Source organism: Podarcis vaucheri (assembly GCF_965113315.1).
Source record: "Podarcis vaucheri genome assembly, chromosome: 8".
NCBI lineage: Eukaryota > Metazoa > Chordata > Lepidosauria > Squamata > Lacertidae > Podarcis > Podarcis vaucheri.
In genome coordinates this window covers 37,080,062-37,106,326 of record NC_138766.1, presented here as the reverse complement: position 1 = coordinate 37,106,326, position 26,265 = coordinate 37,080,062, and the positions used below count along the sequence as shown (strand labels likewise).

Below are 26,265 nucleotides of genomic sequence, written 5' to 3'. Positions count from 1 at the left end.
AGACTGCCCCACTCTGAGCTAGCTATTCCACCTGCCTCTCAGGTCTTCCTTCTTATCCTTAAACCACCTTCCTTTGCTGTCATCTTTTTTCTGGCTAGCTGTACCACCACCAAGCACCAACAACTCCAACTTACTCAAACCTCAGCTCCAACTAACTCCTCTGATGCTCAGCACCTATTTTTATATACGCTTCTCCTGGCCCTTCTAGTCCACTGCCAGTCAATTACACTGTCCACCTCAAATGCTAAACCTGCACCCACCAATCAAAACATGCGTATTTTATATCCTTCTTTTGCATACTGAGAAGGCAAGCACTAACCCTTCCTCACAGCTGTTAGTTAAAGCCCTTTCTGACAATTAAACTAACTTACTGGATCAGAGAGAAAACTTCCCACATAAAATACATTACAATATACATTACTATGCAAAGGTCAGAATACATTACGCAATATCTATTAAGACTTAATTCAAACAAACAGGATTTTATTCACAAAGAGGAAAGGATTAAATCTGTTCTCCCACGTTATAATCCCCACCTTTATTGAAGTGTCCTGTGGCTTTTTGTTACAAAAGAGACATGCCTTGCCCTATTTAAACACTACTATTTGAATATGTAGTTTGGCCATACAGTGGTACCTCGGGTTACATACACTTCAGGTTACTGATTCCGCTAACACAGAAATATTACCTCAGGTTAAGAACTTTGCTTTAGGATGAGAACAGAAATCGGGCTCCGGCGGCATGGCAGCAGCAGGAGGCCCCATTAGCTAAAGTGGTGCTTCAGGTTAAGAACAGTTTCAGGTTAAGAACGGACCTCCTGAACGAATTAAGTTATTAACCTGAGGTACCACTGTATATAAGAAGTGTCTTACCAGCATCACTCTCTTAAAACACAGCCTGATTTTTCCTTTTCTCACAGCTTATAGGCTACGCAGTGACAATGTAAAACTCTTGAAACAAGACAACTGAAGTATCTGAGAGCAAAGAAGCCCAAGGCAAATATAACCTTTGAGGAAACTGAGAGTACTCTTATGCTCAGTTTGTTTGCAGGTTTCCCACAGGCATCTGAGTGGGTACTGCGAGAATAGAATGCTGGGCAAGATGATCTGATCCATCAGCCTCCCGTTATGTTCCTATGGGCTCCCAGGAAGCTCTGGGCTGGTGGGGGAATGCATTGGAACTCTTTCATTAGGTTGGGTGTGTGTCTTGTGCCAACCCAAAGCTGGGGTAGCTCTGTTGGTAGCACATGTGACTCATAATCTCCCTGAGTTTGGGTCCCATGCTGGGCAAAAGATTCCTGAATTTCAGGGGGTTGGACTAGATGGCCCTTATGGTCCCTTCTAAAGTTCTATGAAAACATCTTTTGTTTGGAGCAACCAGAGTTACTTAAAAAGTACTTTGGCTGTTGTTAGTGTGTATAGTATAGTATAGTATAGTATAGTATAGTGTGTATAGTGTGGGACGCGGGTGGCACTGTGGGTTAAACCACAGAGCCTAGGGCTTGCTGATCAGAAGGTCAGCGGTTCGAATCCCTGCAATGGGATGAGCTCCTGTTGCTTTGTCCCAGCTCCTGCCAACCTAGCAGTTCAAAAGCACGTCAAAGTGCAAGTAGATAAATAGGTACTGCTCCGGCGGGAAGGTAAATGGCGTTTCCGTGCGCTGCTCTGGTTCGCCAGAAGCGGCTTAGTCATGCTGGCCACATGACGCGCAGCCGTACGCCGGCTCCCTCGGCCAACAAAGCAAGATGAGCGCCACAACCGCAGAGTCATTCGCGACTGGACCTAATGGCGAAGGGTCCCTTTACCCTTTACCTTTATAGTACCTTACCTAGTGTGCCTACTTATCATTGTGCCATGCGAGATCCATATCCACTCATAATCTTAACTGAGTAACTTTATTGCAGCAATCAAAGGCGCGGGGAGTAAGTTGGGGTATCCCAACATTTATTTTGGAGTTAGCTTGACTTTGGAGTTCTGGAAATTGAACTTCTTGCCGTTGGGACTTTCCGAGCCAGTGAGGAAGCGGAACCGACCGTCTCTGCATGCAGGGATGGCGATGCCGACCAAACACAGCGGCGTGCCGTGAGCCGCTCTACTATCGGCAACATCTCCACCAAGAGAGATTTCGCGCAGCCCGATCCTACCCGTGTTTCTCGGGAAGGAACACCCGCAAGGAAACGGAGCGAAGCTGCCATCTTCTTCTCCTCCAGCTTTCCAACGCTCAATGCAGCAGCGCTCAGCGGAAAGAGGCATCCGGGCTTGAATCCTGCTATCTCTGCGGCTCCACACAGACGCCGGAGACGCGGGTCCGCGCCTGCCTTTCCCCGCCACGACCCCGCTGGGCTTTCGCTTTCCCTTCCCCGCTCCGTTCAGAACTCCGCGCTTCGCCCATCCGGCGCGCTCTCTTCCAGCTGGGGGAGGAGCGCGAGCGCTTCTCGGAAGCTGATTGGACGCGGCGCTCTGCCTGGCTCGGCTTCCCTCACGCCCCTCGCTTCCTCTTTCGCTTGCTCTCTTGAAAAGCTGAGCCTCCGCTTCCCGCCCGCTTACGTCACCGACGCACTGCGCGCGAGCCGCGTGACGTCAGCCGGCGTCGGCGGTGACGGCGCCGCCCGTCCGTTAAGCTGAGGGAGGGGGAAATCCGGGGCAGAGGGAGGGAGGGAGGGGAAGCGGCCAGCCGGCGGGCGGGGGGAGGGGAAGGGGGTGGGCGGAGAAAGATGGCGGACCAAATCCCTCTGCACCCGGTGCCGCGCAGCACCCAGCGAAGGGCGGCGTATTACACCAACGCCTCCGCCGCGCAGAGGCACAGCAGGTACCGCCCGGGAGGGAAGTGGCGGGGGGGGGGGGCGTGAGGGGTGCTGGTGTGTGAGGTGCCTGGTGGGGGATGGGCTCCATCCTGCGCAGCCCCCGACTTGGCTGGCAGTTCCCTTCGCCCCGCTGAGGCGTTTGGGGCCCTCACTCGACGGACAGGACAGGACAGGGCGGCCGCGGCTCTCTGGGCCTTGGGGGGGGGGTCAGGCTGTCTGTCAGCTTTCTTAGGCAGGATGTGGGCGCGGGGGGGGGGGGAGGCTGTCCCTTCTGGGAAGGTGCTCAGGGGTTGGCGCTGCAGTGATGCTGCTTTGAAAGGCTCCCTTTGCCCCGATTTTGGAGAGGGGTAGTGTGATGTCTCGGCCCTGGGACTGGTGCTTCCATGTCCAGAGCCCTGCTTTGGCAATGCCCTAGAGCTCCACCCTGGAACATAGAAAGTGATAATGGGTGAATACTCTGAGCATGTGCAGAGTGTGTCCTTGTTGCCACTGAGGGGGTCAACCTCTGGGATCAGTAGGAAAGGTTCCTACTCTACGGCGCAGTGCACTACTTCTCGGAAGTGGGGAGGGTCCCAGGTGCTTTTGTTTTTAAAACCAAAACATTGACACTTGGTTCTAATTATAGGCAACTGGAGGGATGGGCAAAGAACAATGTTGAGAGCACCACTGTGGTTAAGGGTCTCTTGCCTAAGTCCTTCTCAAGCGTGGAGCAAAACTTATGTGGTGGATGGTCTGGATTACCCTTCCTGGTGTTTGTTTACATATGTTGAGTTTCAACAGAACCACTTAATTTTTATCCAGGATGAGTTCAGTGGCAGAACTGGAATCCATCCCCCCAGTTTTCCAAACTTCTAGACTGGGCTGTAGATGTTGGCTACTGAATCTTTTTTCTACTTGGAGGAAAATGATTGTTGATTTTAACGGCCTTCCTTACTAACCAAAGCTCTTGAGGTGACTTACAATATATTGGAAATACGTCCTCTCACAAGGCAGAACTTTCTCATTCAGGCTGCTGCAGATGTCTCTAGAGGCTTTTGATTTTTAGAAACAACTGCAAAAGGCACTGGCAAGGATTCCCATGTGCTTGGGAATCCTATGGGTTCTTCATTCCATGGGTGCCTGTGTACATGCGTGGTGCCCTTCTTGCGCATTCTTCTGAGTCTGTGTGAGCCAGAGGCATGATTAATGGACAAATGCCTACTCTCCCCTCATACATGTCGGGAGAGCACCTGAACAGATCTCTAGGTTCAATTCATTGTTCTTCTAGAGCAGGGGTAGTCAACCTTTTTATACCTACCATCCACTAATGCATCTTTCTTGATGGTAAAATTTCCTTACTGCCCACCAGTGCTCGATGGAAGGAGGATTCAGCTTGTGCCCTACCGCCCACCTGAAATGCCCACTACTGGGTGGTAGGGACCAGGTTGACAACCCCTGCTCTAGAGGAACAAATTTGTTACTGTGTTCTATTTAAAAATGGAATCTGATGACCACTTTAACATAGTTGTTTCATGCCGTTGGGTTCAAATGATTTCAGATGCCTTAGGAGTTCATTTGATTACAAAAGGTTTTGAGTTAGGCTGGTATGCCATTTCCTACATGGCAACAGGGAGTTTGGTCCTACTTCTAAGGAGGTGTCTGAACTCCCTTCCAATTACAGCTTGGAATTTATCCAGTACTCTGGGATTTGTGGAGGCAGCCTCTGATAGAAAGAAGCTTCAAACTGGAAATACTGGTGCATATGTATAAGCACTTGGGTTTGCACTCTGGGATCCGATTTCCAGGCGCAGAAAGTTTAGGTTTTGTAAAGGTATCTTTTATTTGGAGAAACATATGAAAAATTAAGGACTTATAGAAAAGATGAAACAGATAACATGTTTTCCTCTTTTTAAAATCAACACATTTGTGAACATTGTAAATACAAGAAAAGAAAGAATGAACCTGGTGATACTTCAGAGACTAACTTTTACTATCTTTAAAGCATAAACTTTATAGCCTATAGGTTACTTGAACAGATTTATGAAGTTGAAATTTATGATAAGGCAAGCATTTGATAGCTGTTGGTGTATACATTACAATCATTCTCCATCTTCCTTACTACATCAAACTATACAGTATCTCAAATGCATCACCTCAGATACAAGACCCTCTTCAAGAGAGGAGTCTTCAATAGTGTGGAGTATAACTGGGCTATGAAAAGGTGTGATGGAGTAATGTGAATCACATTTCATTATGAAATAGATGTGTGCAAATATTCCTTAAAGGGTAAAGGTAAAGGTACCCCTGCCTGTACGGGCCAGTAGTGACCGATTCTGGGGTTGCGTGCTCATCTCGCTTAAGAGGCCGGGAGCCAGCGCTGTCCGTACACACTTCCGGGTCACGTGGCCAGCGTGACGAAGCTGCTTTGGCGAGCCAGCACCAGCGCAGCGCACGGAAATGCCGTTACCTTCCCGCTATAAAGCGGTACCTATTTATCTACTTGCACTTAGGGGTGCTTTCAAACTGCTAGGTGGGCAGGAGCTGGGACCGAACGACGGGAGCTCACCCCGCCGCGGGGATTCGAACCGCCGACCATACGATCGGCAAGTCCTAGGCACTGAGGTTTTACCCACAGCGCCACCCGCGTCCCATTCCTTAAGGCCTTGTAAATGTGGGAAGGAGCTTTTAGGCTACATTCTTCCCTGGCAGTAAGCCCTATTTAAAGTACTGAAACTAAGCACTTAGTAGATATGCACAGAATTCTGCTGTAAGTCTTAAGCACTCTATTACAAAATCACACTGTATTTTTAGAGTCCTGTTCTTCTCACGCTCCCAACTGGGTTGCATCCAACTAAGTCATTGTACAAGTAGAATGGATTAGGCTCATGCAGTGGAGCTTCCACTACCTTGACTTGGTACTTACCCCAAGCACCAAGCCCATACCTGCTGTGGAGAATTAAGAGCAGAGAGGATGAGTGGAAGGGGTTCTGTTGTGTTAGCAGAAGTCAGAATGTATATAATCCTTTGCACATTGTTGACGCTGATATCAAGGTATTTGTGGTGGTGCAGATATAGTAATCTCAGACACAGTTACTTTCATTTCACCTTGTAAATATGTTAATGAAAGGGCATAAGGGTATAATGCCTTAACTAAGGAGTTGGCACCTTACTCTTAAACTCATAATGTAGGTGTTTAGGTATATCACTATAATTTATTAAAGGACTTTCAGCTGGTAGCTGTAGGAAATGACCAAAGGGGTTTTGTTAAGGTTAGCATTTTATTTATTTAATTAATTAAATTTATATACTTCTTACTCAACGGAAGACCTCCAAGCAGTTTACAAAGAACAATCTAAAATGTTCCTTAAAAATATTGTGTTGTTGGATTTGTTCTCAGTGTATACGTCTAAATTATTTAGCTACCAACTTAGGTTAGTATTGGGGATTTAAGGTAACATATTTTTAGTTTTCTTAAATATGTAAGTCATGGGGTTGAAGATGATGGAGTAAACTTACTGACCCCATCTGTAGGTTATGGGTTTCAGTACATCTTCATGATAATAGCAGATAAGGTAAACAGTGGCTTCCAAAAGGCTACCGTGTTGTATATACAAGTTGATTTACTAACAATGCATTCATATACAGTACATATCTTTGCAGATGTAAATATAATTTATTTGTTTAAAAAACTGATATCCCAATTTTTATCATTAGCTCTCAAAGCAGCATACAATGATACAAATATAAAATATACAAAATTTAAAACAGAAGTATTTAAATTCAACTCCTGAATAAACAAGGGTTGTGGTTTTCAGACTTTGTTAGTTTAAGGCACTCTTTTCACATGACTGGTCTGCCATGACACCCTGTGTACTGGATACAACGAATATAGGATACACAATCTGTTTTCATGGTGTGCTGGCCAGGCCATAATTTCCCCACATGAAAAGACTGTACAGTGGTACCTCGGGTTACATACGCTTCAGGTTACAGACTCCGCTAACCCAGAAATAGTACCTCGGGTTAAGAACTTTGCTTCAGGATGAGAACAGAAATCATGCTCCAGCGGCAGCAGGAGGCCCCATTAGCTAAAGTGGTGCTTCAGGTTAAGAACAGTTTCAGGTTAAGAATGGACCCCCAGAATGAATTAAGTACTTAACCTGAGGTACCACGGTACTTCAGAACACCACCCAACATTCCTGTGTGACTATGTAGGAAATAATGTCTGCTGTTATAAGCATCCAAGTTTTCCCAGAACGTGATTGGAAAATGTTGGTAAACTGGGTAATGGTGCTTAAGTAAACATTGCCTCTCTGAGATAAGAACTTTAGTTTTCTAGATACATAATTATTTATGTAAGTAAATCCTTGATACATTTTCAAATGTATTGTTGGATCAGATCATGCATACAATCTTGTTTTTGGCAAACTTATTAACACTAGATAATCTGGGTAGCAGGTTTTGCACTGTAAAATGTGTCCCCATGTCCCCATGAAGCATGTTCTGTATATAGACTACTCATGAGTTACATGCAAATCTTAGGCTATTTTTTTGTTTTTTATGCTGAATTTTTAAAGTAGTTGTGAAATATTTGATTTGGTGAATTAATGTAAATCTGTTAATTGACATTTTGTGTTTGTATGGTATGAGATGTTGTTCTCATTGTCCAAATCGGAAACTTTTTTTTTTGTAAAAGAAAATAGGTTTTTTTCACTATTCAATAAAGATACAGTTTTAAAGCTATTTTATAGTCTACTTGATTCTTAGTTTGTATTATATGTTCTTTTAGAGTCCAGGAACAAACAGTTTCTGTTTTTGTGTTTTCTTTAATGGGGGAGACAGGTTCAGAAAATAGGGTTTTGTTTCATTTTTCAGATCACCATATCTGTTTGTCTTAAGCATAGCTTTTCAGAAGCTTGCTTCTGAAATATGCTACTTTCACAAGCTCATTTTAAAGATTGTCCTTTGAAAGCTTAGAGTAGTTTATCTAATCTATTCTCAAATAAGGTTTTTTATTATTTAGGTTCAGGACTTATATGTGTGACTCATGCTCATGTTTACTGCCTGGCCTTTTTGTTATCTTCCCGCACCTCTAAAACATCTTTATGTTTTTGTATCTGTCTCTGATAACAAAGTACTTAAACCTTGGACAAAAATAGTGAGCATTCTCTAGTTTCATATAGTTAAGTTTTGTCAATGTCTTTGTATTAATATATCAGTCAATTCTCATGGTATCTTTATTTTAAGATCAAGCCAGAGATAGTGTCTTGTTTCCCCCCAGTGTTATCCACAAAAAAGTAATAAAACAAGATACATCTCTATACTCTTTCAGTCAATCTGTTTGCCCAGTCCTATGAGGCAGAATTATAGCACTTTATTCCAGTTAAGAATGTTCAAACAAGGGGTGTGACATAGGTTTGCAATAACAATGGTCACGTAGTAGATACCAAGCTTGCTGTTAAAACAGAAAACTCCAGCATTTATTGCAATAGAAATTTGCCAAACTAAAAGTCTTAGTTCTCATCCATGTAAGAATAAGAAGTTCTGACCCATCCCAGGTATGTATTTATGTGAACCAAGGTGCGAGCTTGGTGCAACATGGGTATCGTTACAGGTCTTTCAGTTTTAGTTACTGAAAACGTTTCCAGATTCACTGGGAAAGTTGTCATCATAGTTACAGAAATTGCTCTTCACTATATATGTGATTCATCAGCTCACATATTCCATAAAAATAAAACATTATTTTAAATGGCTCTAAAAAGATATATAAAATCCCAAATATTACTATGTTTCTACAGAGGTGTTATATATATCCCATAAATATGAAAACTGCATTTAATATTCAACATGTACTGCATATGTGAACTTTGAGACTATGTTAGATATTAAATAGTTTGAAATTTTGGTAGTATTATAACACTGCACATTTATTATTTTAAAAATAAGAGTTATAGGAGTTTTTGTTACTAGTAACTGGTAAACCTACAGGGAAGTACTTGGTAAACAATTTAACTCCCCCGGTTTGGAATTACAATTTATCTTTTAAGATAGACTTCTGGAAATATTTCTGTAGTACAGTTTTGCAGTGTATATCATGTGATATTTAAGAAGATATGAATACAGAGAATTGTTCAGCATGAAGTTGGTGTAATCTGCCAAGATTTCAAAGTAGGCTGCTGTAATTAAACCAAAGAAATTGTCAAGGCAATCTGGACTAGAAGGTGATTGCATGTGGAAGGGGATATCTTCATTATATGGTTATCCCTCGCCGCCTTAGTGGCCAATCAGATGCATAAGAGAAGCCCAGAAATAGGATATCAGCAAAATAGACCTCTTCTGCTGTTGTTCCCTAGTGAATGGCATTGCTTCTGATCTTGGAGGCAGCATATACAGTGGTACCTCGGGTTAAGTACTTAATTCGTTCCGGAGGTCCGTTCTTAACATGAAGCTATTCTTAACCTGAAGCACCACTTTAGCTAATGGGACCTCCCTCTGCTGCCACACCACCGGAGCACGATTTCTGTTCTCATCCTGAAGCAAAGTTCTTAACCCGAGGTACTATTTCTAGGTTAGCGGAGTCTGTAACCTGAAGCGTATGTAACCCGCGGTACCAGTGTAGTTACTATTACTAGTGGCTGTTTATAGGCTTAATTCTCCTTGAATTTAACAGCCTTTTAAAACATATGTGTTGGTGGCCATCACCACACTATGTCCTGGCAAATTCTGTAATTTAACACTGCACCTCATGAAAAAGTGCTTTCTTTTGTCTTTCCTAAATCTTTCCTAAATCTACTATTAAGCATCATGGGGCTGTAAGAAAAAACACTCTCTGTCCACTTTCTTGACAGCATGCATAGTTTTACACACACATGCTTTTTCAAATACTCCCTGATTCTCTGGAACAGCACATGAGGAAGGGGGACTTGGTTAATATTGCTTCTCTCATTCTTCCTCCAGCAGATTGCTTCATGGGCAATGAGTTGTGTTCACAGCAAGTCTGACTCAATCCCGTGGAATTTTCCTTTTTCACTACTGCACAGAATTCTGCTGTAATGACAATGTGTCATTTTCGTTACGCAAACCTCCATAACCCAAGATCTTTTCGCTGGTCATTTGCTGCCAGCTCAGTGTATGTTACACAATGATATGGTGTGAAAAAAATTCCATCCTCTATTTTTCTGCATAAAATGTTGCACTTCAAAAGTTCATTAGTACTGTAACAATGTCAGTTCCAAATAAATAATAGGAAAGCTTGGCAGTTTCATAGTTTTTAGCTTTTTTATTAGATGCAAATAAAATAAACTTGCTAAATTAGATTATCCTCTAGGCCAGTAGAAAAGTTTTCCAAGCAAACTCAGCATTTTCGAATTCAAATTACCCTATGCAAATTAATTCAATTCATTTTAAAAAATAAATCACACAACAGTTATGTGATAGTTTTTTTGCCCCACTGTGCATCACTTTTTACTTAATTACAGTAAACTGCTTTTGCCATTTTAATGCTCATTCATACAGTTTGACTCTTTGCATTCCCCCCACCCTCTTATATGGTTTGGTGTCATCAGTAAACTTAATCATATCTCAGTTCAACCCTAACTCCGATACAGCGCCCCACTTCTTTGTGGCTGAGAATGAAACCTTAAGTGCTAATTCTCTCCAGAATTGGAGCAGCTAGTATAAAAGTTTCTCATAGATTAAAAGAAGCAAGGCGAAGATTGGACTTGAAGAATGCTTCCACTATAAGAATGAAGTAGTGGCTCCAAAGCAGCATATTATTCAGAAATAAAGTGCCAGGAATTTTGAGAAGCAATGGGAGAGAATTGTGACGACTTGCCAGTTCACCGTGAATTAAACATTAGGAGTAATGCACGAAGAAACTTTGAGTTTTGCTTGACTGCTCAGGGTTTCTATATTTGACTGTCATTCTGAATGCCTTGAAAAATAGAGGGGTAGGAATGCTACAATAGCTCCTTCATGATAGTGTATGTGCAGAAACATATTTTGGTTTGCTGATGTTTATGTAGTTTGTGTAGTGATAATATAAAAGAAAACAGCTTTTAAAAATGTAGATATGATTTAAGCAGTAGACAGTAAATTGCAATTGGCACTTAATGAACTCATTTGGTTACTGTTCCTTTGAAAAGCCACCAAAGTTTGAAGAGAGCATGGTATTATTTTCACAGCAGATATTTGTATAAAAGTTAATTTTGAAGTACGTATTGTAATCTCTTTTCTCCTAGTTTCTTTTTTTGTTAGAACTTGTTTAATATTAATGTTCTTTTTCTTTTGGAAGCCATTTTTTCTCCAGATACCTGTCTTGTATCTGATTTAGTAACACCAGTGATGTGTTATGCATACTTACTTATTTATTCATGTGGCTTTCAGAGCTTTATTTTATAAAAAGTTTCTAGCATTATACTTAATTGGTTTGTCACTCATGGTAAACTAGCACAATTCAGTGTACATGGCACTAGATCACAAAGAAATTGAGATTTTTCCCTATGAAAAATCCATTATTCATCATTGTATTGTTTTTAAATACTATGGTAAAAATTCTAACACAATAGGAAAATTGCTTTTTGAAGAAGAATAAATTGCTTGCCAGTTCAAAGGCTGCATTTTGAAGTCAAGTTACTAAACATTATGCTTATTTGTTATCTTAGTAGTTGGCACACTTGTAGAGTTAACACCACAGTTTTTGATTTTAAAATATTATTGAGAAAACATGTTTTTATAAGAGTTATGAATAAATTTCATTCTTTAACTCCTGAGATGATGATAAGAAATGCTTTTAGTTTACTGGTGAATAGAAAAATGTAATTTTTGACAAAGATGGGTGTACCCTATTTCATTGTCAGTTGTGCAATGGAGGATTTTGATTTTCTCTCCCCTTCCCTTCCCGCCCAGATTGAACAGTCAGGCATATATTTCTCAGTCTTAGAACTTTGTTTTAACAGCAATTGTTTCATGATTTTTCAGTGTGAATTATGTTGAGAAAAGTATCCTATTAATGTGGTCCATTATCCACTTTAACACTAACAAGTGTAAAGGAATGTCATGAGATATATACCATTGCTTATATGTGCCTGGTTTCCATATAATGCTAGGCCATAGTTGTTCAGCTAACCACAGGTTGTCCACAAATAATCAAACAAGCAATGACCAGGGTTGTTTTGTTTTCCAGTTGCTCTTGCCTCATAACAAGCACCTGAGGTTGAGTGACCAAACTAAACATGGTTAAGGAAGAGTTTGGGGTTAGCAAGTAATTCAAGAGTTCAATGCCACAGATCCAGAAGTACCAACAGCAGCACGTGGTCCCCCCCCCCACCCATAAGATTTGACACTTGTATGATGCCAAAGAAAGGGAGGGCAGTGGTTCCGCTCTCTTCAGTTCATAATGACACAGCAATCACAGAGCAGAATTCCAAGCATGAGATCATTCTTTATTGTAATAAAAACTTGTGATTAGATGGTCTCCACACATGCTTCCAAGTGCATGATCAAGTTATGGTCAGTGGTCATTTTTCCAAATATGGTGGACATTGGCTGCTTGAATGTCTTATATTGTTTGCAAGACAGTGGCCAGTGGTGTGAACATCCCCAAAGACACCTCCTCCTAGCAGGTCTAGGTCCGGAGTTGATCAAATTCTGGACTGAAGTCTATGCACGCAGATAGCTTATATGGGATATCAAGACAGACAGCCTAAAAACTGGTATGAGCTGCTGAGGCTGACAGCAGTAAAAGAGAAAGGCCTTATCCAGGGCTTTTTTTCAGCTGGAACTCAGTTCTGACACCTCTCAGGTCCTCTCAGTCAAGCTATGGTTTAGCTCCTGGTAGTGTGCTTTAGCTTCAGGAGCAGGGGAGGATCAAAGTGACTGCAGTTTTCTAACTATACCAGTGCACTTGCTCATTCATGCTTAACTATTATTTGGCTTAGTGTGTGCAGACAAGGCCATTGTGTGTTTATATATTAAGAATGCTTTGAATGCATGCTATATATACATAGCAGCTAAAAAGAATGTTATCAATTATTTGGAGTTAGTTCAATGTTCTCATTTATCTATTTATTTACAAAACCAATAGGTACCAAGTAGAAGACGAGTCATCGCATTTGGATGAAATGCCCCTAATGATGTCTGAAGAAGGGTTTGAAAATGATGAAAGCGATTACCATACTTTGCCAAGGGCCAGAATTTTTCAGAGAAAACGAGGTTTAGAATGGTTTGTTTGTGGTGGATGGAAGTTCCTTTGTACCAGGTTTGTTGCTGTTTTTCTTTTCTTTTTTGTGATAGCTTGAATTCTGTCTTGTAATTTAAGTAAATCCAGGGTGATTTTTAACATGGAAAGTATTTTAAAGCAAAACTCATTATAATTTAGAAAGAAAAATATTTGAAAATTAAGAAACTGCAATTATGTGCCACCATGGAGTTTACTGTGGGGCAGAACGGGTTTGAACTGAAGTGGGGTTTGAACCCCAAAATACTTTTTTCTACCCTCTTAGGATTTCTTGTGGGGTGGGGAAGAATTAAGGAATGCAGATAATCTTTTGCCTTTGCTCTTCATCCCTGAAGCTCGGTTTGCGAACTTTACCTTGGTCTAAGAATGGAATCTGAACAGTGGAAGGGCACCAGCAGCGGGAGGCCTCAAAATCTTATTTTCCATTGTTCTTTGGCTCATCAGTGATGGCTGTTGTGATCATTTCATTACTGTCAATAACATTTTATCCTCCTGCTTTATTCTTTTTAGCTGGCTGCTGACACTGCCCATCCTCTCAAAATAGTTTGCCAAAAGGTCCTTTTTCCTAGAGCGTATTGTCCTTACAAAGTTTCATTAGTTTAGGAATTAAAATGGGCAAAAATCCCATTTGGAGGCCTCATTCCTAACTTATTTTTTATGACCTGGAAAGAGAGATGGCAGTACCCTTTCAATGATGTTCCCGAGAGCCTTAACACTAATTCACTAACGGTGGGTAATATCTTGAGTTGATTGATGTTGGTGAAGGGGGAAACGTAAATTCATTAACTGATGATAAGTTAACATTTCAGCTTTAAAGGTTAAAAAGTACATGTAACTGATGACTCTAGAGTGAATACAAGTTAGAATTATCTCCCAGTACTCTGCTGTCATTTATAAACCTCTTGTGTTGAACTCTCATGCTTGACTTTAGCAGAGTCTCTTGAGGAAATTAGTCTTGCATTGTCAGAGCTCTCTCATGTTAGACGTATATTAAACACACTTTTTCACAATAAAAAGTTGCCGTAATTAGTAATGTGATAAAGATTTGTACATTTGCATGTGCTCAGAATTGCAAACATAGTCATTAGCTTTGAGTGCCCCTCACATTTTTTCTGGTACTTTTATATAATCTATTGACTTTTACATTTCTGTTTGGGGGAGGCTATATAGAACTATAAAATGAAAATATCATTGATCCATTTAGTTTGCTTTGTCATATATATACTTCAGCTACAGTGCTGACAGCAGTGAAATGCTGTAATGAGAGCAACCTAGATGGTAGAGCTAGGTACAATATGCTAGGTTTGGGGTTTTAGGAACAATGCTAAGGACAAAGATCAGTATATTTCATATACCCAAGAATCTGCTGCTACCCTGCACAATTTCCGAGGACTACTTTGAAGAAGCTGCATGTCTTGTTGATGGAGCCTGAGCCACCACTTAAAAGTGTTGTCATTCACCAACCGTAGGGTTAATGGAAAGTTAGTTACAAACAGACATCTACTGCATATACTGCATATACACTCTACATTACAAACCCCTCTCTGAAATGCACATAACAAATGATTATGTACACCAGCCTTCCTCAGCTGGTACCCTCCATGTTTCAGATTACATCTCCCATCAGCCCCAGCTAGTTGAGAGGCAGGGCATCTCATTAAAAGTTTTACAAGTGATGGGAAGAAGCCAGGAGAACATCATGCAAAACAGGATGTATTAATTCTTTGACCACGTCTATAATTCTAGTATGGTCTTTTGCATGTAGAAGAAGCAGAACATCACTGTCCACTTGCTCATGGATAACTCTGGCTCTGTTGCTTCAGGAACTGTGATTACTGTGTTAGCGAGGGTGCTGGTTCTGAGAACCAAATGGCTCACATGATACAATACATTATACAAAAAAACAGTTATTAATATACAGTGGTGCCTCGCAAGACGAAATTAATTCGTTCTGCGAGTTTTTTCGTCTTGCGAATTTTTCGTCTTGCGAAGCACGGTCAAGTTGCAACTGCACCTCTTCAAGCGGTTTTAAGAAAAAGGAAACAAACTTGCAAGACGTTTTCGTCTTGTGAAGCAAGCCCATAGGGAAATTCGTCTTGCGAAGCAACTCAAAAAACGAAAAACTCTTTCGTCTTGTGAGTTTTTCATCTTCCGAGGCATTCGTCTTGCGAGGTGCCACTGTACTTTGTGAAAGTAGCCAAATATCTAGCTCTTCTGAATTTTGAAGCCCGATTTCTAGGGCCTCTGATGCTGATGTTATAATGTTGTCTAGACGCAAACCAAATCAGCCATCTTTACTTCTAGAAGTTTCAATATTGCACTTCAGCTTTCATTAAGCTTTGTTTAAAAGTTGAGAACTGAGCTGTTTATTATTATTAGAATCAGTTGGGGTCTAAATCTGGCATACATATTTTGTTATCCATGCACTATTTTGTCATGTCAGGCCAGTCTCATCCAAAGCCTAGAAATAAACAGTAAGACCACCTTCTCTAGTTTTGGCAAAGCCTTGTAGTATTGCCTTCTATTCAGTGATCTAAAGCAAAATACGTGCTCTTTCGAAACAGGAAGATCATTCATCACATAGGAAAGACTGAGCTGAGCAGTTACGCAGCCATTTTGTAGCCCTGCTAGAACATGTGCCTTACTTAATTGAACTGTATCTCTTGAACTCTGTGTCAGAATCTCTTGTGCAGCTCTGTAACACGAGTTATGTCTTTTAGAAATGTTTCCTCTCTATAGTAGCCCATTCTTATTGTGAATAGTGAATTTATTATATCCAAATGTGATAGCCCAGCTCTTTCATGTACCCCAATAAAGAGATGCAACCATACATTCAGGCTTTAACATTTACCAGGGAGTAATTGAAGTCAGTTGTATGTACAGGTGATTCTCAACTTACATGGGGTTATGTTCCAAAGATAGTACATAAAGCCAAACTTGCTTCAGTTTTTTTGCCAAGTGCGTAAAGCTGAATGTACACAAGTTAAATGTGCATAGGTTGCGAGTTACCTGTACAGCCATACCTCATGTTGCGTTCCACTCTTGTTATGGACTTTCAGCTTACGAACGCAGCAAACCTGGAGGTGTTTACTTCCAGGTTCGCCGCCCGTGCATGTGCAGAAGCGATTTGCGCGCTTTGCGTGTGTGCAGAAGCAATCTAGTTACGGACTTTTCGGGGTGCGAACAACACACCGAAATGGATTAAGTCCACAGCTAGAGGTACCACTGTACAAGTGAGTAGACACCTTATAGGACAACACTGTTAAAGATGTTGAGTCCATGAATTATAAGCTTAACAGACCTTGCTAAACTTCAGTTTTCCTCTAGATATTTTTAATTATAGAATTGCTTGCATTTTAAAACTGTCAATAGCATTGGTATAAAAAATGAGAATATCTAAACTACTTTTCCTCTAATATCTTAAATCTGAGGATACACTACCTATAAATGAGGGAACATTCTGCCCAAATTTATCCTTACAGTGTCAAAAACAACAAAATATCAAGCTCTCTCTTCTTTAAGCTTGTTAAGCACAGTAGCTATGTTACCTTTCTCAGAACTGGCAGAATTCCTGTGTGCTTGATTTCAGTGATCTGTAATACAATTAATGCCTTCAGAAAAATATAACCAATGAATAGTATTCAACTAAGTTTTACTCAGAGTAGACCCACTGAAAGTAATGTACTTGACTAAGTTAGGTCCATTAATTTCCCTGCGTTTACTCTGAATAAAACTTAATTGAATATGCTATGTTAAGCTTTTGAAAGCTAACTCATTTTTAGTTGTAATTATTTCTTTCATTTTTAATTTAGACACTCTCTTTTAGCTTGTGAAAGTATAATGCACATAGATCAATACTCTGGAGTTCTTTGGACTAGATTGATTTCTTTCTCATGAGATGTACATTGCAGTTCTCTCTGATATATATGTGTATATACCCACAGACACACTACTTTGTCCCTGTGAAAATGGTGCGGTTGAACATTTCCATATGAAATGAAGGGGATATCAAATACTCGAATTAATTTGGACTGTAAGATGGCCTGTACACTTTCAGTTAATCTGCAACACATTTGTTGTTCAGAGGCATGGGAAAATGCTGATCTTTTAAGAATGACATGACTACTGTGTCGCTTTAGACCTGATTATCAAAGCTACCCGTTGAGTACATTAATTACAGTATGTTTTCTTCGTAGATGTAGTTCTTGCTATTTAGAATTTAATAAAGAATAGCTTATCCTTGGACTGAGTATGCCAATATAGGGTCTTTTATTGTCTTTTTGATTTTTTAAAAAATGTTCTGAGTTATTTCCTTTTAGTTAAGCTTGAAAATGAGTACAAGTGGGAATGGCTGGAAAGTTTTTTTAAAATGTTTTTTAAGTTCAGCTTTTGACTTGGCAGAATGTATTTCATATGCAAAATAGTAAGATCTATACCAGTTTTGTTCAACAATTGCTATTCTTTTAAGTACATCTCTAATCAGTGCCACTAGGGTACTTTTTCTGTTTTTAGGAAAAAACAATGTTACTATACAGATTTTTATTACAATAAGAAGTTAAACTTTAACAAAATCTATTCTATTCATTATGCTCTCCAGTGTTTTTGTTAACTTTAATTATACTGGAAATATATATGTGTACATGAGACAAAGATGGGAGAGGTAAGTAGTAAAACAACACAACAGCCTTCTCTCTTGTACTATTGGTTATAGCGAGTAGGTCCTTGCATCTTTTCTATAATAGCACATTTAATAAAAAAAATTCCAGTGGCTATATAAATTGAAATTGTATGATTTTGTCTAAAAACCTTTTTTAAAATTAGATGAAAAGGAAACTCAATGTATAGTTAGAATGCGATCAAAAGTATTTGGTTCTCCCGTCCAAAGCATTTAGCTATTATATTGGGTATCAGGTGATAGTTGTGTCATGGCTGGGTTGATCCAAATTGAATTTGCGTGCCATTTGATACGTTGTCTGTGGTAACAAGAAATTATATTTTGGAAGGGCTTGATAACTTTACTAAACAAATCTATAAATCCATATCCTATGCTGACCCAGCTGAGTCTGCCTGCTTATGCAGTGCAAGACCACTCCAGGCCAGGGGTGGTGGTGAGGACTGTTGCCATAATCATCGATAGAAATTCAAACTCCCTCGCAGTGAGATCAATCCACACTGTTCTTGGGTTCAAGGAATTGTTTGTGGTCTTGGATGATTGTGGACAGGGATGATAGTGTATCATACGCCCTGCTACACTACAGCCTTCTAGACTGAGCTGGCAGAGGTAGTCTTGGATGTGGTGTTTGGGGACTCAGAAGTTCAGGGGATGGCAGTATGGGAGAGGGCATTCTGTCTTAAGGTGTGCAATTTCTTGTCCACATATGTGAGTGGTACCTTTGTTGTGTAGTATTCATCATATGCTGAAGGCACACTTCTTTCATTTTGGCCTTTGACACTTATATTTTAGGACCCAACCTATCCTTTTTATTGTAATCTGCTTTAACTGTTTTTAATATACCTTATCTGCCCGAATATAAGCCGCACCTGAATATAAGCTGCACTTTTAAAATTGGAGGGGGGGGGGACCTGAATATAAGCCGCTCTATTCCTTGCTGCTCCTGTCTGCTTGGGGGGGCATGCTGTGTTGTTGGTGGCCTTTACCCTTTCTTGCTCTCTCCCTTCCCGGGCTTTGGGGCAGAGGACGAGGGACTATGCACGGGGCGGGCACCGCTTTGCCGCACTCCTGGTGCTGTTTGCCCCGTGCTCCTGTCTGCATACCATAAGGTTGCAAATATAAGCCACACTTTTAACTTTTCATGGTTGGAATTTGGGAAAAAGTGAGGCTGATATTCAGGCCAATATGGTATATATTTTTAATTGTTGCAACTCACCCTAGGACCTTATGGTGAATGTCAGATAAGAAATATTAACAGCAACCTCTAAAAATTACATTCCTCATAACTCAAAGTATTTTTTTTAATGCTCTTTAAGCAATTGGTCTCATTACTACCCTTTGTTAGCAACTGTTGTATAAATGTTTTATTTGTAAACTCAATACTAACCTTAGATTATTTCTTACAAATGTTTCTCTGAATGTAACTGTATGCTTTGACTTGCATACAGAGAAGCCTTTGTTACTGTTTTGCGGGCAAAAGGCACATGATCGCAAAAGGCGTGCAGCAGCCTCTGTATACCAACTGATGGGGATTTCTGCTTCAGATGGACACAGGCTTGCTGATATCCACGTCTTGAAAGTATTGAATCCTATTTGCTTGCAATAAATACTTAAAATTGAATTGTCAAAATCTATAATTATTTCCATCAGTGGAGACCTCATTGCATCTGAGGGCTTAAAGTGTACTTATCTCTAGGTGCCAATCAGTCCTTTATCACAGGCATCACCACTGTTTAGCTGTGCCAAACTTTGTTCAAACATATGTAATTTGTTTGCTAAGCTGATGAAGGTTTTGGCACCTGCCTAAGGGGGAGGAATAGTTGTTACCCGAGTCGGCCTTCCAATTCATGAACAATTCTTCACTCAAAATATTCTGTTTTGTAATTGAAAGCACAAAGAGATTTTGAAAGTCTTTAATTCCTATTTGTTGTATTATTAAGAATTAAAATTAATCAAACAAAACTGAATAATTCACATATTAAAATCTATAGTGCTGCATCAAAGCCATAAAGCAGTTCTTTTCTATATACCGTATTTTTCGCCCTATAGGACGCACTGTTCCCCCTCCAAAAATGAAGGGGAAATGTGTGTGCGTCCTATGGGGCAAATGCAGGGTTTCGCTGAAGCCTGGAGAGTGAGAGGGGTCGGTGTGCACCGACTCCTCTCACTCTCCAGGTTTCAGGAAGCTCTGCGCAACCCTCGGGAGACTGGTGCGACTTTGCGCCGGGCTCCCAAGAGCTGCGCAGAGCTGCCTGCAGTCCCAGGCTTTGCGCAGCTCTGCGCAACCCTCGGGAGCCCGGCGCGAAGTTGCACCGGTCTCCCGAGGGTTGCGCAGAGCTGCCTGCATTCTGAAGCTTAGGGCGTGCTGAAGGCTTTCCGCAGCTCTCCGCAAGCCTGGGGAGACTGGCGCGACTTCCTGCCGGGCTCCCTAGGCTTGCGGATAGCAGGCTGTTCTCAGGGCTGGGGTCGGGGGAAGCTCGGGCTTTCCCCTTTATTCCCCCCCCCAAAAAAAGCTAGGTGCGTCCTATGGGGCGGTACGCCCTATGGAGCGAAAAATACGGTAGATTATGACCACCAGGGCAGCTTTTGTAAGCATATAGGTGTTACATTTTTTCTTGCAGTGTTCTTAAAAAAATTACAATCCTGTACTCTGTCCACTATAGCTGCTGGCCAAGTTGCAAAGTGCCACATATATATGCAGTGGCATTTCAGCCTTCCTCTGCTGACGGCAGCAGCCTTCACTCTGAGAAGCTTTCCTGGAAGGTCAGGAGCCCTTTGAAGCATCTTTGAGGTGCTATCGGGAGTGCATGGGATGGGGGAGGCAAAGCCTAGGGAAATAGTGCCAGAGATCCAATGCATCCTTTCCCTAGGTTTGTTGCTGAACTCAGTAAAAACCAGGCTTTGTGCCCTGAATTTATGGAACTGCTTTTCAGTCGACTTGGTTAAGACAGAACTAGCACCACTCCTAAAATACACAGGAAGCTTGTGGACATGACTCTGTTTACAAATACTGTATAAAAAATAGGCGTCTGAGATCAGTTAGTTGCACTGAGTTACTTTCTTTAAGAACCACTGCTTTCCTTTTAGCAAGCTGAATATACTATACTGACATTTAAAGCATAGCTTTCTTTTTCCTTGCAGTTGCTGTGATTGGCTCATAAACATTTGCCGGAGAAAGAAAGAACTCAAAGCACGCACAGTATGGCTTGGATGTCCTGAAAAATGCGAAGAAAAATATCCAAGAAATGCTATAAAAAATCAAAAATACAATATCTTTACATTTATACCTGGGGTAAGGCTACTAATGATTCCTTAAAGGTGGGCTTAGTTTATGTCCCTTATAAATTGTATGTCTTACAATATTTTAAAACAAATAATTTGAATGATAAGTTGTGCAATCCTTTGAAGTTCAGGCAGTTCTCTTTTCCCACTGAGAAATGTGCTCGTTGGTTAAAGTGATTAGTGGGATCAGTGATGATTACCTGTGAGGAGCAGAGACTGGCAACTTATTTTTAGGTATTGTTTTTATTTAATTTGTCTCCTACCCTTCATCAAAAGATCACAAGTATATATTTTCTTTAAAAAAGCAAGGGCACAATAAAACATTTGGAGGAAAACAATAAAACAGCATAACAAGAGAACGCCCAACAATATATACAGTTAAAATCTTCTAAAGCAGATTATTTCTGGGCCTGTGGGCACATCTGGAATTTTCAAAAAGTTGCCATTCTGAGCTTGAACTGTCACAAATTGTAGGGAGTGCCCTCTCCTCATTCCCACTGCATGCATGTGTTTCTTGGGCACTGAGAGGGATGCAAGCTGGGAGGAGGAATGCCCAAGACAGGCCCTCAGAGATAAGGGGGGGGGGAGGCAAACACAGACCTCCAGACCCTGGGGTGGGGAAACAGACATAGAAACCCGGAGAAGAGAGGGGAAACAAAGCAAGGAAGAGACACATAGAAAAGATGGGAGGAAACAAATATACATACCCTGTACACTCTGACCCTTCCTTCCTTCCTTCCTTCCTTCCTTCCTTCCTTCCTTCCTTCCTTCCTTCCTTTTTTTACCCTGCCCCATCTGATTGGCTGCTCCATTCTTCCTTTTTCTCTCCATACCCCTTGGGTCTCACATCTCCTACACCTTCCCTTTTTCTTAAAAAAATGTTTCCCCTCCCATGTTTTCTGTTGGAGGGCCAATCTCAGCATGGAAGGCTAGTGAGCTGAAAGAGGAAATACCAACAAAGCCCCCATCTTGACTGTAATTTTTCAGACTGATATCTGCTGACTTCCAAGGTGTATGAGGTGGGGGAAGATAACTAGTGGTGAAGGGGGGACTGAGGGCTTTTCACAGGTGCCATTGTGGCCTCAGGCGTCACATTGGGCACACCAGTTTTAAGACATGATTAAATGACATGATCCAGACAAAGTTAAGCATGTTTATGTTTCATTGATTTTAGTAGGATAGATAAGCATATGATTACATCTCCCAGCAAAGACAAAAAATAGCTTTAAGTGTTTAAATTTTATTAGATTGGTCCTACAGGTTTTGGGTGATTTAAAATACCTGTTAATGAGTATTTTTAATCTTACGCTTCAGGATAGGTACATGTAAAATGACCTCTTAGTAAAATGTGTGTCCGATTTGAAGGCTGTATAAATTTGACTTCAAATTGTTCCCTTGCTGGAAGCATTGCATTGTATTGTATGTACCTTCAGGTCAAAGTAAACACAAGAGTAGAAAAAGACCTGTCTGCAGGCTACAATCCTATGCTATCTTATTTGGAAGTGAGCTCCTATGACCTCTGTAATACTGACTTCTTAGTAGACCTGTATAGGATTGTCCCATTAACATTTTTTCTGCAAAACACAAAGGGTGACGTTTAGAGAAGTGAGAGTGCTTCATGTGTTCATTTTTTTAATTGGGTAAACTTGTGGCTTGTATACATTAATGCTATATATGAAGGTGTATTTAGTATTTGGTAATCAGTTATTAAGTATAAAATGTGAATAACAAAGCAGGTCTAAAATCCGTATACATACTCTTTATTCACATTCATTCCTTATCCAAGAAATTTTAAAGAGTTAATATTGCTTTTTTGCAGTTTTAAAGCTGTGTATTACCTAGTGGCACTAAATTGTGCATTAATGAGAGAGGGAGAAATATTTTCCCTTATTTTGAGCTCACAAGTAAACCAACCTCCTATTTTTTTGTTTTTTGTTTTTCACATCTCTGTTGAAATGTTCCTCTCAGAGTGTTGACTTTAAATGCAGAATAAGTGGTTGGAACGTTAATTCCCCAGTATGGCTAGTGGTACAGATTACAAAAACACCCATAAATGTAGCAATTGTTTTTATGTAAGAAACCTTTATACGGTGTTGGCTATTATGTGTTTTATAGGCATATAACAAAACCTTGTATTAACTAAATCCAGTTTAAAATAATGTTCTGTCTCTTCAGATTTTCTTTTGGCTTATTATGGTTTTCAAGATGCAGAATTCTTTTCAACACTGGCAATAATAATTTGTTGTAATACATTTTGTTCAAATCACAAAAGGGCACAGTTTGGCTTTATTTTTTTGTTCTTTGACTGATTTCAGTAAATTCTATGACTTTAGCATTGATTCTTTGGATAGCCAGCCTTGTTAGTTTCTAATTTAATATTTGACTGAAAAGTAACTCTTGAGGGAGAGGTGTTTCAATGAGTGTGAAATAAACAGGCCATTATATACTGTGCCTTTTTCCACAGTAATAAATTATCTTGTTGGTTACTTGTTGACAAGAATGCTGCGTCTTTCAATTCTTAATTTCAGTAAGAATGCAGATTTTTGTAAACCTTGTGCACTGGTTTTTTCCTCTCTCCTTGCACTCCCCCTAACCCACCAACATTATTCAGCTAGCTGGCACATGCAAGGATATTACTTATAACCCCTTCTTTATTAAAAAGAAAAAGTGAGTCCATAATGTGGACTCCATAATGTGTTTTCTTTTGAGAGTATTAATGTCAACTGCTTTCATGCAGACAAATATTTTCATCTTCATTGCATGAAACCAAAATTTTCTCTATTTACACTGAACGTTTTCCTAAAGGTCATTAAGTATACATTTAGACATTGATTACTGTAGTTAAATGCACAATGTGTGTTTCAGGGGTTTAGGCAGAGTCCCGATGCCTGCAAAGATCAGCCATGATTTGTGAACACCTGTTGGCACAGCATAGTCCAGATGCATTATTAGTCTTGGAATATTTTTTCTTAAACTTTTCCTTAGGAAATGGAATAGTTTGAAAGCGTTTTGTAATTGCACAGTTGGAATCCTATTCTGGCTTTAGTATGAATGCAAATTACTGAGCTATTAATTGATACTAACTGGGATTTTAAATTAATTAGTGGTGAGGGAGGAAATATTGTTACCCTGCTGAGATTAATTTATATAAGAATTTAAACATTCTAGAACAGAATAATCAAGTTTCATTGTAAATATAAACACAGTATTTCTGTAGCGTTCCTCTTAGCATTTGTACACATACTTGTAAATTAGTAATAACTGCTAAACCAATTGAATTTCCCTTGTATTGAAATTTCTATAATACGTTGGTTTGTCTGGAGCTTACATTTGAATGCACTGTGTTTGCATTCTACCCACATGCAGACTTTGGGGTAACATTCTTTATTTTCATATTAAAAAAGGAAATGTATTTAAACATAAATAAATTACAATATTAACATTTTTCACTTGGGGAGAGTAGCTAGGGATAATAGTAGAGTGACAGGTTATATTATGCTGATTTTATTGTACAGTACAATCCAGAGAAACTATTTTGTATCACTTTGATTATATGCATACTGTTTCCTCTTATATCATAACTTTCTTTTTGGAAGGTTATGTACTTTTCTTTTCTGTATTCATTACTCTTGTTGCTAATGGCTAGGCAATACTGGAGTTGTTCTTTTATCACATTTGTTATTGAATAGTGGCCTCACTTTAGCTATGAATTTAGAGGACATTAATCAAATCACTGTTTTCTCAGGTTAGTTCCCCATCTGTATTATGGAGATATAACTGAAGTATCTTTTAGAAGCTCAAACATTTTTTTGAGGATGAGTAACATTGGCCTCTCCTACATACACATCACTTGGGACACAGGTGGCGCTGTGGGTTAAACCACAGAGCCTAGGGCTTGCTGATCAGAAGGTCAGCGGTTCGAATCCCCGCGACTGGGTGAGCTCCCGTTGCTCAGTCCTTCTCCTGCCAACCTAGCAGTTCGAAAGCACATCAAAGTGCAAGTAGATAAATAGGTACCGCTCCGCTGGGAAGGTAAACGGCGTTTCCGTGTGCTGTTCTGGTTTGCCAGAAGTGGCTTAGTCATGCTGGCCACATGACCCGGAAGCTTCTCTCTTAATTTTGAAATTATACTTCTAAACTTACAAAAGTATGCTATGGCTCACACTGTTACCCAACCTTCCTCGTGTGCTAGTTTTGTTTAATAAAATATCTACCCTGAAAACAATTCTTAGCGAAGCTTGCTGACTATCTACAATTCTATAATTCTATTAGTAACCACCAAACACTTACCCTCCCCCCATTGCTAAATTACAGGGTGCCCCTTATCAGTGTCTGGGCTCCTGTAAAGGATACCCTCCTCTACATGCTTGGACTCTGCTTATAAGCTTATTGTATTGCTAAGTATTGCTAAGATAACACATGTTTTGTCTAATGAACATTCTGTAGTGCTACAACAAATGCTAGATACTATAATGCCTATATTATGGATGAATTTTCTATTTAATATTTTATATTGGAATAGTCATCATCATTAAATGTTCATGTTACTATTGATTGATTTTTCTGTTGATAGTAGAGATAGTTCAAGCCATGTTGAAAGCAGCACTCAAAAAAGGAAAAGAAACTGTTATTGATTATAATTGTGATTAAAGTTCCTGTTACATAAAAAAAGTTTCTGCATACTGGAAATGTTTTTGAAAGCACCATTTCCTGGTTTTTCTTTTTCTTTCACTTTTAGGTTTTATATGAACAATTCAAGTTTTTCTTGAATCTTTATTTTCTCGTAGTCTCCTGCTCACAGTTCGTACCAGCGCTGAAAATAGGCTACCTCTACACCTATTGGGCTCCTCTGGTAATAAAAAATGCTATACAACTATGTATATATATATATTTCTTTTATCAGCTTGTGTGCACATGGCCAGTGTGGTTGTATAGAACTGTCTCCTAACACTGATGGCATGGCAGCTTACCTGGAAAGAGCAGTGGCAGTGATGTTGGTTCTGTGCACATATACTGGCAAGAGCACAGGATTGGCTCTGCTGGTGTGTTCATGAAGCCCACCTCTGCCATTGTCCCATCCCAGTCCCTGACAGCAGCTTTGGGGATCAGCTCTGTGGCTCTCTTCCACCACACCAGCCTCTACCACACATGAAAGACGCTCAGTGCAGAAGAAACATTTCCTATTTCCTAATGGTTAAGAGATCAGGAGTATTCTTCTGATTTCCATGCTTCTCCCTTTTCTCACTTGAATGATCTCCATTCTCTTTTCAGAGCTAATGTCAAACGACATGG

The 26,265-nt window shown here is 40.2% G+C and overlaps 1 protein-coding gene across 6 annotated transcripts in view; it reads left to right on the top strand.

Annotated features, from left to right (window-relative positions):
* The first annotated feature begins 2,690 nt into the window (after positions 1 to 2,690).
* Positions 2,691 to 26,265, top strand: part of ATP9B (ATPase phospholipid transporting 9B (putative)) — a 115,103-nt gene continuing 91,528 nt past the window's right edge. For 2 of the 6 annotated variants that reach the window (XM_082234948.1, XM_082234947.1), the window contains exons 1-4: positions 2,691 to 2,808; positions 12,867 to 13,040; positions 20,833 to 20,983; positions 25,712 to 25,825. In XM_082234948.1, the coding sequence (XP_082091074.1) occupies positions 2,714 to 2,808; positions 12,867 to 13,040; positions 20,833 to 20,983; positions 25,712 to 25,825 (534 nt within the window). In that variant the 5' untranslated portion in view covers positions 2,691 to 2,713. Of the gene's footprint in view, positions 2,809 to 12,866; positions 13,041 to 20,832; positions 21,010 to 25,711; positions 25,826 to 26,265 lie in introns of those variants that run through there. The other 4 variants (XM_082234950.1, XM_082234949.1, XM_082234951.1 and 1 more) reach the window with 4 other exon arrangements.